Source organism: Podarcis muralis, chromosome 2 (genome assembly GCF_964188315.1).
Source record: "Podarcis muralis chromosome 2, rPodMur119.hap1.1, whole genome shotgun sequence".
NCBI classification, from domain to species: domain Eukaryota; kingdom Metazoa; phylum Chordata; class Lepidosauria; order Squamata; family Lacertidae; genus Podarcis; species Podarcis muralis.
This window is the reverse complement of record NC_135656.1, coordinates 62,075,963-62,093,471: the sequence shown is the minus strand read 5'-3', so window position 1 is coordinate 62,093,471 and position 17,509 is coordinate 62,075,963. Positions and strand designations below refer to the sequence as shown.

The window sequence follows — 17,509 nt, the reverse complement described above, 5'->3', positions numbered from 1 at the left end:
TTTTTGGCAGATGTATCTTCCACCACTGGAGTCCCTTAATGTCCATTCAGATCTCTAATTTTAGTGCATTCAATGTACAATGCACATTAGAAATACAGTTATACCTTGGGTTACAGATGCTTCAGGTTGTGCGTTTTTGGGTTGCGCACTGTGCCAAACCTGGAAGTACCAGAATGAGTTACTTCTAGGTTTTGGCACTTGCGCATGCGCAGAAGCACTAAATCACGTTTTGCGCATGCACAGAGCCACCGAATCGCAACCCGTGCATGCGCAGACACAGTGCTGCGGGGTGTGAATGCTGTGGGTTGTGAACGTGCCTCCCGCACGGATCACTTTCACAACCTGAGTGTCCACTGTATCGGTTAAATATACAGGCATATTTAAAGGGAGGCTGCTATTCTCTGGATCTTCAAAGAAACCATACCTTAAGGACTGTATGTACCTTGGACAAAGGACTGGCTGCTCAACAAATCTCATATGAGGTCAGCAGCATGCTGTGGTTAATAATTTAAGAAAGACTTGTGTGTGTACGTGCATGGTTGTGTGTACATATAGCATGCCTCTATATGTATCTCTGCATGGAGAAGAGAAGCTATCAGTTTCAGGTATTTGACAGTGATGTGTTCCATATTGAAAACAAACCCCAAAAGTTTTCTCATGCTGAAAAATCCACAATGAACTCACACATAGGAATTACACACAGAGATGAAAAGCCTTTCTGCTAAAGACTCCACAAAGGCTCTAATGTGAAATCTGCAGCAGTATTTTCAGACTGAAACACACTCATCTCCTAGGATTTGAGTGAATTTTAAACTCCTTCCCATAACAGAAACAGAAGTATTTCTGAGAATATTTATTTAGATTCTAATCAACTGTTTTTCTGCAACTTGGAAACATCGGCTTGTCACTGCATTCAAATCCTCGTTTCACCATCCATTGCAACCACTGTGACAAAATGACAGTAGCCAAGCTTGAATATCTAGCAACAAAATATTGGGACTCATTGTTTTGAAAAAGGTACTGAACCAGAGTGGAAATTATGCCACATTACTACTTACCGTATTTTTCGCACGATTGGACGCACCGGACCATAGGACGCACCTAGTTTTTTGGGGGGAAATAAAGGGAAAAAAATTTCCCTTTATTCCCCCCCCCCCAAAAGAAGGTCAGGGAAACCGAACCAGGTCGAGGAACAGCGGGATAGTGGCGCTGCGCCTCCCTGCTGTCCCCCGAGCTTGTGGGGCTGGCTGATGTCTGCCTGGCGCGCGGGGCGCGGGGCGCTCTGCTTCAGGGCGCCCCACCCGCCAGGCAGCAGGCTGCCACCCGCAGTGTGGGGAGCCCTACGGAGAACTCCTGCAAGCCTCCCCACGCTGCGGATGTGTTCCGGAAGCGCCAGGCGCTCTGCTTTCAGGGCGCCCGACACTCCGGGAAGCAGGCTGCTATCCGCAGCGTGGGGAGCCCTGTGGGGAACTCCTGCAAGGCTCCCCACTCTGCGGATGTCTGCCTGGCGCGAGGGGCGCTCTGCTTCAGGGTGCCCCACCCGCCAGGCAGCAGGCTGCTATCCGCAGCGTGGGGAGCCCTGTGGGGAACTCCTGCAAGCCTCCCCACGCTGCGGATGTGTTCCCGAAGTGCCTGGAGCTCTGCTTTCAGGGCGCCCGACGCTCCGGGAAGCAGGCTGCTATCTGCAGCCGAGACACGGCTAGCAGAGCGCTAATCCCGAAGCTTGGGGCATGCGGAGCTCAGCCTAGCGGAGACCTTGCCGGCGCCCAGAAGCTTGGGGCGCGCTGAGCTCGCACGCCCCAAGCTTTGGGATTAGCGCAGCGGTCCGCTAGCCGTGGGAGAGCCGTGCGACGTCGTGGGGCTCTCCCAGGGCTAGCGGAGACCTTGCCGGCGCCCAGAAGCTTGGGGCGCGCTGAGCTCGCACGCCCCAAACTTCGGGATTACCGCAGTGCTTCGCTAGCCCTGGGAGAGCCGCGCGACGTCACGCGGCTCTCCCAGGGCTAGCGGAGACCCTGCTTGCACCCAGAAACTTGGGGCGCGCTGAGCTCCGCACGCCCCAAGCTTTGGGATTAATGCAGCGCTCCGCTAGCTGTGGGAGAGCTGCGTCTCCCACGGCTAGCGGATAGCTTCCTGAAGCCTGGAGAGCGAGAGGGGTCGGTGCGCACCGACCCCTCTCACTCTCCAGGCTTCAGCGAAAGCCTGCATTCGCTCCATAGGACGCACACACATTTTCCCTTGCTTTTTAGGAGGGAAAAAGTGCGTCCTATGGTGCGAAAAATACGGTATATGAAGGGCGAGTTTCAAAGCTCACATATAAAACATGGGCAATGAACTATTCATAGACTATTTATTTACAAAGGTGGGTTGAAAATAAAATCACAAGGAAGTCTGTGAAAAATTGCAAAGAAGTGCAAGACTTTCACACATAGTTTGTGAACATCTTCTGCAAAGGAAAAGAGGAACATTTAACAATGACTATAGCTTTGGCATTTGTTTTGTTGTCCAAATAAAACAATATTCCAAACAACATTATAGGCACGATCCAGCAAGTTAGTTGCAATGGCAAGTCCCGTTAATTTCAGTAAAATGTTACTCAATACTGTTTTGCTGGAATGTGCCTCTGGAGTATCTCCTTTCTCTAGCCCCAGAGTCTCAATATGAATCACCAGCAGCGTAGATCAGTTGTCAGTGCCCAGGGCCTGTGGGCATGCACAGGGGTGGGAGGCAGCCGCCCAGCCCTCAACACCAATGCTGCCGGAGCGACCCCAGCCCCACCAGGGCAAAGCAGGGCTGTGCTGAGCCGCCTGCCTGCCTGGGCAGGGCTAGAGATGTAAAATTTCTGGAAATTTTGAAGCCATGGGGGGAAATCATTTTTTTCCCGGAAAAAAGGGAAATTTTGGAAAAATTGAAAAAAAAGTTCAGTATGGAGTAGTTTTACAAATTGCATGAAACACCGCCTATATAAAAGTATTAGGTTTGCAATAAAACAGGAAACCACCCCCCTTTCCATCAAAAGCAACAAAAAAAGCAAGAAACAATCAACAGAAATAATAATCAGATTTGCCCCTTAGCACCAACAGCAAATAAAATTAAGGTCCACCTCAATATTTCAGCTCCATAGAAGGTCTACCCTTTGAGTGGTGCTTTAAAAAAAAAAAAACCCAACAGAAGACACAACATATACATGCAGTTTATTCTATCTCATTTTCTGAACTACTGCTATGATTTTCCATTTCTTCTTCCTCTTCCTCTTTTGTCATTTTTCTCATGGACTTCTAAAAAACGGCTTTGGGGGGAAATGGGGAAAAAACCTGTCTGTCCCCCCAATTCCCCCCCCAGGCCTTCCCATCTATACTTGAGGACAGCCGGGGTAAAGCATAAGGCAATTTTTGTGCATGCCAGACCCAGAAGGAACCAACATCCAGTTACTGAATAGTATGTTGCACTAAGGCTCAAACTCTGTTTGAAAGGAAAAGGAGGTAGGGGTGTGTGTCTGTGTGTGTGTGTGTGTGTGTGTGTGTGTGTGTGTGTGTTTTAAATTGAATTTGTTATTATATATTATTATATATTATAAACCACATGATGGTAAGAGAGCTTCTAAACAGTTTACAAAAATATACAACAGAACATTAAAATGATTGATAAAACACAGTTAAAAGCAGGTATTTGTTGTTGTTGTTGTTGTTTAGTCGTGTCCGACTCTTCGTGACCCCGTGGACCAGAGCACGCCAGGCACTTCTGTCCACTGCCTCCCGCAGTTTAGTCAGACTCATGTTAGTCGCTTCGAGAACACTATCCAACCATCTCGTCCTCTGTTGTCCCCTTCTCCTTGTGCCCTCCATCTTTCCCAACATCAGAGTCTTTTCCAGGGAGTCTTCTCTTCTCATGAGGTGGCCAAAGTATTGGAGCCTCAGCTTCACGATCTGTCCTTCCAGTGAGCACTCAGGGCTGATTTCTTTAAGAATGGATAGGTTTGATCTTGCAGTCCATGGGACTCTCAAGAGTCTCCTCCAGCACCATAATTCAAAAGCGTCAATTCTTCGGCGATCAGCCTTCTTTATGGTCCAGCTTTCACTTCCATACATCACTTCTGGGAAAACCATAGCTTTGACTATATGGACCTTTGCTGGCAAGGTGATGTCTCTACTTTTTAAGATGCTGTCTAGGTTTGTCATTGCTTTTCTCCCAAGAAGCAGGCGTCTTTTAATTTCGTGGCTGCTGTCACCATCTGCAGTGATCATGGAGCCCAAGAAAGTAAAATCTCTCACTGCCTCCATTTCTTCCCCTTCTATTTGCCAGGAGGTGATGGGACCAGTGGCCATGATCTTCGTTTTTTTGAAGTTGAGCTTCAGACCATATTTTGCGCTCTCCTCTTTCACCCTCCTTAAAAGGTTCTTTAATTCCTCCTCACTTTCTGCCATCAAGGTTGTGTCATCTGCATATCTGAGGTTGTTGATATTTCTTCCGGCAATCTTAATTCCGGATAGGGATTCATCCAGCCCAGCCTTTTGCATGATGAATTCTGCATATAAGTTAAATAAGCTTGGAGACAAGCAGGTATTTAAGAGTATTCAAAAGATGATTAAAGTCAGCAGTGGTTAAAAGGAAGTAAATTGCATGCAGCTTCTACGTGTTCAGATGGACTGGCCCTAACAAAAATGTTTTGAGCAGTTGCCGGAAAGAGTATAGTGAGAGCACCTGCCTGGTGTCAGTCGGCTAGGGCTCAAGTGTGGTGCTGGAAGGCCGGGGGGGGGGGAATGGAAAAATGGGGGGGGGGGTCATGTTATTTTCTGTTTTTTCAGGAAAAATTGGGGGGGAAGTGTGTGGAATATTCAAACTATATCCAACTATTCCCCCCCCCCAATTTTTCTGGGGAAAAACGGCTTTGGAAAAAATGGGGGGAAACCCCTGTTTTTTACCCCAATTTTTGCAGGCCTTCCCATCTCTAGGCAGGGGGGAGCCCAGTCTGTGGGTGAAGAGGAGCACTGGGCTGGGCTGGGCTGGGCATTGGGGGTGCCTACATGGGGGCGCTTGGTTTTCGCCCCCTCGAATATTGTGCTCCCAAGGCCATGGCCCCCTGGCACCCCCCACACTACACCCCTGTAAATCACTATTAGTGGTTTGTTTAAAAGCTAATGATCTTCGTCATTACATACAGTTTAGGTTTGAGTTCTACTGTGTGCGTAAAAAAAAAAAAAGGAGTGCAGTTTCAAAATGTTTATGGATGCAGTGTTACTCTTGAAGTCTCATGTGATGTTCGTGCCATTGTGCTAAAGTTTGCTGCTGTTCTAATTTTTGGCCAGTCACCTATACCTTGGCAAACTATTGTAGCCCACTCTACACATGCTGTCTTTAAAGAACGTTCAGGAGCTGTAGCTTCTGTAGAATACGGTAGCTTGCTTAAAAATAAGATCACGTACTGCCATTGTCCCATTGCTTTTTGGCATCAAGTGAGGTTTTTATTTATTTAAAAAGGCATCTCCTGGCCGCTGAGTCTTTTTAGAATTATTGCTGCTGAGCGGATAGTATAAAATTCGCTGACATTCAGCATCAACTATTTTTATTCTTTTTTCATTAAGTCTTCTCGTGATTTGATAAAGTTACATTATGTTTGATACTCTTAGATTGTTGTTAATCATGAAAGGTGCTGTTCCTCTTAGCGGTACGTGGTCTTAAAATGCCACAAACAAGCAAATTAAAGCTGGCCCAATTCCTAACGCTGCTAATGATGCATAAACTACGTGTGCCTATATATCTGTTTAGTTTCAAGCACAAGGTGTTTGAGCTGGCTTAGATGAAATTGCTCCGGCTTAAATAATTGGTAGGCTCAATATCACAAGCTGGAAATGTGTGCTTGGTTATAAGCAAACAAAATGACCTAAATCCCTATCCAACTAAACACTAAACAAGTGGATATAAATTCCACTAAAATCAATAGATCTAAGTCCTGTTGATCAGGGTGTTAGACGCTTTTAATAATTTCATTCGTGATATCTTGAACACTAAATCATATCATCTAAAGGTCCCTTTTTCTCCCAGGTTCTCCAAGATTTAATAACACCACTACGTTATTTTCCAGCAGCTCTCAGGATACATCCCAGTAGCGATTTATTCAATAAGGAGCTGAGAAGGAGCCTTTAATATAGCCATCTAGCATTATGATTTATAACATGCATAATTAAACTGTTGATATTTTTAAGGCAAATGCATACTCCAGTTGCAGCATGATGCCAGCCATTAATCAATTCAAACTGATTGTTTGGTTCGTTTCATTTCATTTAAGAGTTTTATTTGCTCTCTATGTTAATCTTATTCCTGAGCAGGTTACTCCTTTGTTTATTAAAAATGCTTTAAAATGATTACAGATTTTAAATAATATTATGTACCTAATATAATGTACATAGGACAGCACCTGTATACGAAGTGCCTTACTTGCACTGGCCAAAATGAAATGAAAGGGTTTGCACTTTCAGAAGAATTAGATTATTCCAATCTATGTGCGTTAACAGTTTTTCTATATGTGTACAAGTATTTTCTCATTATGATTCAATTATATCATTTCCACATCCGATGCTTTCAATAGTTAAGAGATCTTCAGGCTGTTTTACTGTAATTGCCTTACAACCAGGGCTTTTTTTTTTTCAACTGGAGCTCACCTCCAGTTTTTACAGTTTTTACAGTTATGTCAAAAATTACTGATTTGGTTATACTATTAGAAATACATTGACAGATAATTATGAAATTATTGTGAGGTTTAATAAGTTAACTGTTTATATTTGGACAACTTTTCTGCTGCACTTTATTGGAAGGAGAAAAATAATCATTTCCTTAATAACAATTTAAACAATTTATTTAACTAAAACAATATTATAGCATATGTATCCATGTTTGTCAACTGATGTGGTTAAACCATTTAAAGAAAAAAATAGACTGAGTTTTAGCACACATGAAAAACTTAAAACAAATCCTTATTTCCTGATGAATAGCCTTTGGACTATAATGTAACTTAAATAGAAAACTATCTTTAGAAAGATTTTTCCTCCAAAAGCATTTTATTTTAAAAATCCAATTTAAATTAAAAAATCTGATTTGATTTTTTTAATCCAATTTTTTATTTTTTAAAAAATAATTGTTTTTTATTCACCCTGATTTATGATACTTTATATAAAACAATTTTCATAATAATATACAAGTATATATTTTCCTTTCAGTGAAATGGAAATTCATACAACTGAAATGTGTATGAATTCTTTGGTAGTTTATTATTTTTTTAAAAAAATTGTTTATTTGTATTTAAGAAGGGAATAAATTTCTCATAATCCAATCCAACCAGATCATTTAACTTATTTAGAAATGTTTTTGAGATTTTATTTTATCTTAATGCAACTCTGTTGTGTAACATTTTAAGTAAAATCTAGTTACAATGTTTTTGTTTCCTACCATCACAAAATAAGACACCTTCTTTGCTGCCCCAGGACCTCAAAATACCAACTGGCTCCAGTTTTGATAAACTGAAGGTGATACCAAGCCTTTGATGAGTTCTAAGCAGAACTAGATTGTAATCCTTTCCTGGTTAAAAAAGGCTCTCAAGTTAACCACACAGATAACAAATGTGTGATTCTTTCAGTACCAGTTCTCTTATGTTTTCTATTCTACAGACCCTTTGGGAAGTAAACAAATCAAAAAGATGAAAGTTCGAGGCCCTTAAAGTGTTACAATGAATCGACATAACCAATCAGAAAACTAGCAAAAAGACATCACTATTAAGCTACCATTCTCTAAATGGTTTATTAAAATCTAAGGCATTATAAAAACATTAAGGCATTAAAATCTAAGGCATTATAAAAACATTAAACATGTCATCTAACGGCCGTATTTTATTACTATATTCTGCAATGCCGTGGCTGTTACAAGCATATATCAAAAGCCCATTAGATGTTGCACAAAACAAAAATAGCGGAAACCTAGTGCCATTCTGGGTCTGCCAACTACGGTATCAAAAACACAGACAAATTAAAACTCTACCTCGTGAAACTTAGTAAATGCAGCCCAAACACTGGGAAAATCATTCTCGAAAAGGATTAGGGTTTCCAGGCATAATGGTCCCACAAAACTGGGTCCTACTGCTCCTTTTAAAGAAGGTGTATCATTCACCTGCCCCATGCACCTTATTATGAAAAAGGTCACACAAATATTTGATTTCTCAGTCGTGCACCTACATTACTTTCCCATTGGTTGCAATTCATTCTGTGCAAAATAGTCATATGTTACAGTTGCCTAAAGTCACCACTAATACATGAAAAAGTATTTGTGCAAACAAGCCATGCAAGTCAATGGTTGTGTTTGGTTATCATGATAAACACAGTGTATTGGTTATTAAACTGGCTTGTTTTAACAGAAATGGGTTCAAAGCCATGTCCTAAACCTGGCTAATCTAAAACCAAAGCAGAAGTTTCTGATCTCCTAGTGGAGTGGGAAAGCTCTTGCGGTGTGTGTGTGTGTGTGTGTGTGTGTGTGTGTGTGTAGGTTATTCTCATAACTGTAAACCATGAATTAACATTATGTCAGAATGCAAATAATATCCAGCAGAAATGAAGTTCAACAACCCAGTGCAGATAGTATGTGGGAAAGGAATACCTCATCTAATACAATGCATTTCTGACTCTTTATTCATCACACAATTTACGCGCGTTAGCATTTCCATAATTTGTCCACACTTTTCATATACCTGGCTGCTACGGTAGGGCATTCACATTATTGTGAGGCAGAGAGAAAATAGGCAAATAAATCAACTGCAATGACTATGGTAGGGAATACTGTACAGGGTTCAGCTCAATTCAGAAGCCTGATAATGTGCATGTTTATTGTTTTTAAAATATTGTACATCCTTCCTCCCTAAGAGCCATGTACATTAAAAACAATATGAAATAAAGACAAGTTATAGAAAACAGTAAAACTCCCAGCAGCCCCCCAAAATTAAGAGGTCTCAAAACCTTTATTAAAATGAAATGTTTTAACTGTCCTATTGAACACAAGCAGTGAAGGAACCATAGAGAGGAATGGTTCACTGCCTTTGGCTGTTAACCAGAAGGCTGGTGGTCTGTGCCCATCAAGGGATGGCTGTGGGAGGAATTTCTGCATTGCAGGGGGTTAGACTAGATGACCCTTGGGGTCTCTTCCAACTCTACAATTCTCGGATTCTATCTCATGAAGAAGAGTGTTTCAGAGGGCAGGAACCACCACAGAAAATGCCCTTTTGTGCATTGTCGTGTGGGGTGGAGGAAAAAATATTTTTGAATGGATTTAGGCACAGAATCTGGCTTTTCTGACCCAATCAAGTATTGGATCACGTCTTGAATGCAAAAGTTTATGTCAGAACATCTCATGCATTTTCATGTTTTTTAAAAAATCTGGATAATTATATGCAAAATTATACATCTATTATACATATATGTATATCTAGTATATAAAAGAAGCACTATTTTCTCCTATATAAGTGCAGTATTAAAACATAAGTATTATTCCGTTATATGCATTGCTGCATGTATCTCTTTTATGTGAGCACTACCATAAGAAACCTGGAATGTATATACATATAGTATTATGCATATAAAATGCTAGAATGTTTCTATTTTTAGCAGAGCTGGTTTTTAAAAAAACCTTGCTTGTCACTGAGATCAAGGAGCAAGGCAGGAATTAGGGGGGGGGGAATAATATCTCTGGATAAGGTTGACATAAAGATTTTCAGAAAATTTCATCCCTAATTGTTTTCTTAGGAATAGCTGAAGGGACAGTGAGAAAGCCATATGTGGAAGGTCTCGATTCTCAGCAGGATGGTATGGAGGAAGATGGTCTTTCAGATAACCTTGTCCCTAGGGCTTTATTGGTCAACCAGAACTCTGACTTGTGCTGGGAGACAAATGGGCAGCCAATGCAGAATGCAGTTGGGTAACATAAGCACTATATCTCACCTGCATAAGAAACCTGGTGGCAGCATTCTGATCCAACTGTGCGGAATGTTCTGAATGGTCTTCAAAGGTAGCCCTATATTCAGCATGTTAAAATAATCAAGACAAGATGGCGTGGATCATCACAGCCAAATTTTAAGTTTTCTAAAAAGGATGTGGATGGCGCAGAAATCTTATTCATGCAAAGATGGTTCTAGCCATGTCCAAGATTTTAAAATCCAGGTCTAAGACTCAGTCCAAATTTACCCCAAATAGCATGCCCCTTCAATGCCAATGAACCTCCAAACCGAAATCCTGCCTACTGATCAGAAGAACTAGCTTTGGTTTCTGTTTGTTAGCCCTTATCCAGCCCATCATGGACATCAAACACTGGATTGCCTCTTTGCAATCTTAGATTTCATATTATTCATTGTTGTTGTTTGGGAAGATTGTCTTGAGAATGCGTAGATAACTAAATCTCACAGCAGGAGAGGCCTTGGCAGAATTCACTCCTTGCCCCTCACTGCCACTCACGAGAAGCAGAATAAGCAGAGAGCAATTTTTATAGTTAATGCAGGCTGCATAAACTTTTTCCCCCCCTTGGTGCACCAGGATTTGGCTCTATTTTAAGTACAGTCTGCCAGGGCAGCCAGACAGTAAGTTTATAATATGACAAAATTTCAGTCTTCTCTTACAGATCCCCATTTCAGCAGTGACTCATGCAGTGGTGGCCTTTCATACTGCAGTACTCTCCAGAGGCACTTGCAATGTACATGTTCTAAAAATACTGCTAGAAAATGACCAAATATTTGATTTCCCCGCCTGTTTTACATTTGGGTCTGAGATGCATGAATGACAGATTCCTGAACCTGTGTGTCTGACCACCCACTCACACAAATGGCAGCTGCTGTGATTTTCTTGTAGTTTCCCCATCCTTGCTAAAGAAAAAAAAATGAAGTTCCTATAGGATCTAGGTCTAAGGGTGTATATTTCCAGAGTTCAGTCTAATTGACCTTCACATACCTTCAAGACTTAACTCAATTCAAAAATGTATTTTTGAAGGCGATGGGTCCCTCACCCCTGCTAAGGCCTGTCTAGAAAAGCATGCAAGTTGTAAACCGTGTGTATGGTTCAAGTCTCAAGAGAAAACACCAACTGAAATACATCCCCACCCCTAATTCTGTGCTTTAGTTCAACTCTCATATGCAAATATTAAATCAGCACTGGTTCAGTCCAAGGTGAGATGCCTTCCAAAATTTTGTGATGCATGAATTCACTGAAAAAAACCAAAACAGACATCTGAAGATGAACATATTTTCCTAGAATCTATAAAGTACAGGAGAATTGACACATTGTTAAGATTTCTTGCAGGGAAATAGCCCAGGATCTGCTCTCCAGAATTCCTAAGGGGAATATTGACTGTTCCGAGACCTTCCCAGCCAGCCCACTTCATTGTACTTTTCTTTAGCAACCTATTTAAGGAAACCAGGAGTCTCTGAATATCATTATATTAAAACATCCTGCTCAACTCCTAAATGATTCAACATCTACTTTAGTGCAGACATGCTTGCGATTGCCATCACAATACCACAAAACAGTACGTACGCATTATCCCTCACTAAAAAGGCTGTAGAGGGGTAAGTAAAACAGTATGGGGACATACTGTTACACCATTCCTGGAAAGTAGAGCCTTGTCAGAGGGCAGAAAAGAAGTCACTATTGTTGTGGATGAGTCCATGAATCATGGTGCAAGGCGGTGATGGTGGTAAAGTCATTGATTGTGCTTGCTTCAGATGTTGTCGAGGAGGTGCATCTTCATATGACCAGACCAGGTTTTCGTTTCCCACCCATTCATTCATTCATTCATGCCATTCAAAAATCATGAAGTTTGATGGCATGATTGTGGCATGATTGTGACTTGGGCCACTTTATGCCCAGGTGAAGGCAATTTTGTGATTGGCAAAATCATTTTTTTACAAGGAATAAAGATGGTGAACTAAAACCAAAACAAAACCCACTGCTTTGTTTTATATTTAAATAACAAGTTTGGTATTTAAAAGTCTTGCTGATTTCAAGGAAACGTTAAACTGCTGCTTAAATCTCTCTCGCTGAAATCAAGAGAGTAGTTGAAAATGCTGGCCTCTGGCAAGGTTGGGCCTATGGTATATAAAACGTGGTTCAAAACCGAATTGAGCGACACATTTCCAAACCTGAAGGATTTTCAGTGCCAAGTTTCCAGCTGAAGCAGAGATTCTGGAAAACAAGCATTCACCTATTATGCCAGCGCCTCTTTGTGAGATAGATGCTGAAGTATTGCATCACGCTGCTTGGCTTAAATGAAGAGACACCAGTACAACTCGCCGCTCACATTCAGCCGACGAAAGGAAAGCGGCGCGGGCGAAGAAAGGCCTCTCCTCGGTGCGAGTCTGGCCCTTCTGCGCGGGAGCGAGCGGAGGCCTGTTGCATGCCAGCGGCGCGCTTGCCCGGCCCGAAGTGGAGCCGGGCAGGAAGCAGAAAGTGCCTGCAGATGCTGCCCCCACTTCAAAGGGCGCCAGGAGCCCCCGCTTCCCAGCCCCCCAAGCTGAGGACAATGGAAGCCGCTGGGCGCCCCGCTGCACGCAGGGCCGCTGCCTATCTGCATGACAAAGGGGGCACGCTTGTAAATTTGCCCTGGGCTTGAGGGAGGCGCTCGCAGGCCCTTTCATGAACCAGCTCCTCGTCCAGGCCGCCTTTGAACTGGGCAGCGCCGCGGGGTCTTTCCCCGGCATGTTCATTTGCGTTTCCCTGGGGAGAGACTTCCACTTTCCCACCCGGCAGCAAGCCCAGCCCTTTAAAATCCCGACCCCGCGCAGAGTTCAAGAGTTCAGCGCCATCACTAAGCCGGCTGCTGGAGAGCTCCCGGGTGGGCGCGAACACGCGAGGGGGACGGAAAGCTCCCGTCCAGGGGAGGCAAGGCAATATAGGCAACGAGGAGGAATTATGGACTTGGCGGGAAAGTTGGCTCTCGCCGCTCGCGCCCTTTTCCCCTTATAGAAACGCAGGGAAGGGATTTAAAAATCCATTCATTTCAGCGGCTCTACTCGGAGTATGGCTAACGCTGGATGAGAACCACATTCCCTCCGTCACGTTCCAGCGTTGGGTTGGCACTTGGACGGCCAGGGTCCAGATCCTTGCTCAGCCGTGAAACTTACTGGGTGGCGCTCAGCCTAACTTACCTCGCAGGGTTGCAGCGAGGATGAAACTGGATGGAAGAGAACCAACCAAGTATGTCACCTTAGAAAGGTGGCATATATAAATGCCATACATGCATACATACATGTGGTGCGTCGCTTGACCACGCCACATACATAATTCCCACCTGCAAAAAAAAGTACCCCAGAATTTACAATTTGCATCCCATTTTTTCGCTGTGAGTCAAGGTGGATTTGTGACATTTTGAAACACCAAATCATGTTTTAAAAGGAAACTGAGACACAAGCATGCAGTGAGCAGAATGTCAGATTTGGACAGCGGAGATCCAATGCCCAGCCATGAGGTTCGCTCTGGGACCTGCCACACACAGCTGTTGGTGAGGATAGTTAAATTATTATGTAATCTATTGTCAACAGGTATCTATATTCTTGTCCATTCCCCACCTTTTTTCACTTTAAATTCCTTTCAGCACTGAATGCAAGTTTGCATTTAATTGTACATTTTGTAATTCTGCAGAAGTTCTATTTGTTTTGATAAATTACACAGTTACAAATCTTTGTTTGCCCAATCATCAGCAGAAAGGTTAAAACGATAGGCTACTCCTATTATAGCTGTCATGTGGACATAAACACTATAAAGAGATGACCTGTCCTCCACCCCACCTACACAAGTACGGCCTCTGTAAAACTACATACTATGTGAAATCAGTTCATTTGATTGCAAACCATGCTTTAAAAATACTCCCAGTGTAACTCTATCCTTGACTACTCACATAAGTCCAATTTAGTTCAACAGAGCTTATTTCTAGGTAAGTGATAAAGAGTTGCTGCTTTAACAGCTTTAGAAGAACACTTTGCACATGATGAAATGCATTCTGGTCTGTGAAAGCTTTATGTCACAATAAATGTGTTAGTTATACCCAATTTATTGTCACATAAGCAGTCACACTTCAAAAAGAGCCACTGAACTCTTTATTATTTTAACATCTTATGGTGATATTAAGTAGCTCATTCTTGTACAACACCTGTTTTTCACAGAAAATCACATAGTTCTACCCACAATCCTACCCTACCCTACAGATCCATCATTCTCACATACTCTTGCTTTAATTAAGTACATATAAATAACACTCAGCAGTTTCATACTTGCACTCACTAAAATGGATTAGAGTATAAACACAAGAACTGAAAGGTGGGAATCTACCTTTTTACCACTGATTATGAATAAAACAATATGATTACAGACAGTATAAAAGAGTAACTAATCTGTGTTAAGTGATTTTGACTATGTGCAGATGCCTATGTATGCACTCACCACACACACATATGTACAGAATCTCCACAAAAACAAAGCATATTTCAGATCCAGTGGAATTCTCCTTTCATACATAGGTGTAACCCATCCTTGCAAAACATCGAATTCTTCCATACAATCATACAAAAATATCTTTTCATTCTTCTTTGCATACTAAACCATCACATAAAGCAAATCCATCACCCAGTTTAGTAGTTCCACATTATTTGTCAACAGATCAGTCCAGACCCAAATGAGTGATCCGACAGTTTCTCATTTAAAGAAGAGATGGTGGTCATCAAGACTGTGGCTGATGTAACTTACGATATTTCGCATGCTACCTGGGCTATGGTCTGAATCCATGTAGCAGAGCCAGAGTGCTGAAGCTAAACAGCTTTGGGGCTGGTGGGTACCTGGACTAGCTGCTGCCTAGACGTTACATAAACAGGTTTGAGTTCTATTGAAGAAATGTTTAAGAAAAGTAGAATTTAATCCATCCGTCCATATTAAACCCACCCTTAAATCACATCTCGCCACCAGTCACTTGCTAATAAAAAAGTAAAAAAGTAAAAAAAGTAAAGAGAGATTTCTGCTTGCTTAACTAGGTTCTAAGTTTTTCTTGGCATTTGCTCTCACAAATTAGACAATGTCAGGCGATTCTACTCATCTGCCTCAGGACACCCAAAAGAGCTGGTTTCCCATTCCCAGTAACCATCTCCAGCTAGGATCTGAAAAGGACTTGCAAACATTCAGGATCAGAACTGAAACAGTGAAACCTTATTGCATACGAAGTGCAGTAGCTTCATGGTAGCAGCTTCCAAAATTATAGATCTATAAAATAAATAAAGGAGCATCTCAGTTTAAAGTATCGTAAGCCTCACTGATTCCCAGTAATGGAGCAAGAAGAAGGGGAATAGAATTATTAAAACTTAAGTCCATGCCCATGTCCTATAATGATCCAAAATTTGATTAGACACCATGTGGAATATTGATTTTTCCGGACAAATACATGAGTGCATCTTTGAGGCTGTGCTTAATCAGAGCCACTTCGCATCTTATGTGAAACAATTGTTTATATTTTAAAAGGTATATGTAGCAGAAAATTGGAACATGGACACTTTTTTGTCAGTGTAAACAGACTGCAATTCAAGATAAACTTACTAGAAGTGAGTGTTACTGAACATAGTGGAACATTCTTGTAATACTGCATTGCTAGCAAGTATATACTAAAAACAAAGTGTGATGTGGCCCACAAACAAGAGAACTCATAAGCACAGCAGCTCCTTGATTAATTAACACAAGCCCCCGCAAATGGGGAATACTTTCCCCAAGATGCCACCTTTATTTTCTTATTTTAAAACAGAAACACATAAGATGACCCTTGAAATGTAAAATAATGTTGACAAAGCAAGAAGATTGCCCACCCCCTTGCTAGTTTAATAATAAATGGGTAACTAACACATCCAAATACGTATATTAACCCCTACCCCACAATCGGTCCTTTTTCAAAGGGTCTACCAAAATAAAACAAAAAATATTTCCAGGTTACCAAAATATTTGCAATCAAAATATTTGCAATCAACATATTGCAATTTCCAGGTTACCAAACTATTTGCAATCAACATAGATTGCTTTATCCATCAGAGTTGTCTCTCAGCATAATATTTACCTGCAGAGGCTGTCAGTAATCTAGACTGAGAAAATGTCAGTTTACTACAGGCTTACTAGATGAGAGAAAAATTAACTTGTGACTCAGTGCTAGAATCTGAGTGAAGCGTTTGACAATGATACTGAAAAAGTCGACAGTTAAAGGTAGCTATTTGAAAGTTCTAGCCATCCATTTTATGGCAAAAACATACATACACAGCCATCAGCCCAAACCATAAACTACATGTTATTAATGTTACATACTATCTTCATCCCATCTCATGTTCTTAGAAATCCTCCATTGCACTCACTCCTTGGACCTATAACCTTTATAATTTTAGCTATAACATTTACAGAAAAAGAAGTCATACTTCCAGGTACGTAAATCTCTTTAGTCATAGTCAATGTGATTAACATATAGTATGGATCATACACATATAAGCTAAGATCCACATTTAAGTGCACTTAACTCTGTGCTGCGTTGTGACCATTGTCTTGGATATATGAAGCAAGCTCGTACTGAGGCCATTTGTCCATCTACCCCAAGATTGCCTACTCTGAGTGGCAGAGGCTCCCACTAGGTGCCACTTCTTTTGGCCAGAGATGCTAGGGAGTGAACCTGGCACCTTTTGCAAGCAAAGCACCAAGTTATAGACTCTCTCACCAATCACACCTCACTGACAGACAAATCTACATGTGTAGTATGAAGGTTACGCATGCCAACCGCATATACGCTGCAGGTTTAACTGCTAAGCGTAGAGTCTGAAACGGGCCTGGGTTTGCAGCCAACCTCTCAAGCACCCTTTCATGTTAAAATGCGGCTTGACCACAAACTCTTGTGTCTACAAGTTGATGGGCGAAAGATAATGAAGAGTAAACCTTATAAAGTTGACAGCTCAGTCCTACTAACCAGCAAGGGAAACCCGTGTGGGGCTTGCTGAGCGAAAAAAGGAAAGGCAGAGAAACAGCAGAAGTCGGTCTCCTGCGTGACCTAAGCGAGCCCTCTCCCCAAGAGCAAGGAGGAGGAAAGAAACGGAGACGGTTCCTTACCATTGCCGCTGTTGGTGGGGACGGGGCGCCTCATCCACTCATAAGGCGTGCGCCTTTGCGCATTTGGCGAGAGCTGGGGCAGCGAGCTGCTCATAGGCGGAGGCAGCAGTCCAGAGCCCGGTGGCTGAATTGGATTGAAATCAGGGGGGCTGTATCCGAGCTGCCCCGGGTTGGCGACAGAAGAAGGGGCTCCTGCCCCATAGGAGTGCCAGTCCTCTTTGGTGGGGGTGTAGGGAGAGCCCCAGGCGCCCGCGGGTTGCCCATGGTGAGGATCGCTGTTAATCCCTGGCACGTGGTGGTAGCTGGCAAACTCCGAGTACTGAGGGGGCACCGGCACGTAATTCTGAGGGCTGAGGTTCAGGCTGGGGTGCCTGACCGGG

The 17,509-nt window shown here is 42.4% G+C and overlaps 1 protein-coding gene across 1 annotated transcript in view; it reads right to left on the bottom strand.

The window, feature by feature from the left end:
- Positions 1–17,256, bottom strand: part of SLC6A7 (solute carrier family 6 member 7) — a 69,221-nt gene extending 51,965 nt beyond the window's left edge. Inside the window, exon 1 of the mRNA XM_028718277.2 lies at positions 17,130–17,256. Coding sequence (XP_028574110.2) covers positions 17,130–17,132 — 3 coding nt within the window. The 5' untranslated portion in view covers positions 17,133–17,256. The remainder of the gene's footprint in view (positions 1–17,129) is intronic.
- Between the last annotated feature and the right edge of the window lie 253 nt (positions 17,257–17,509).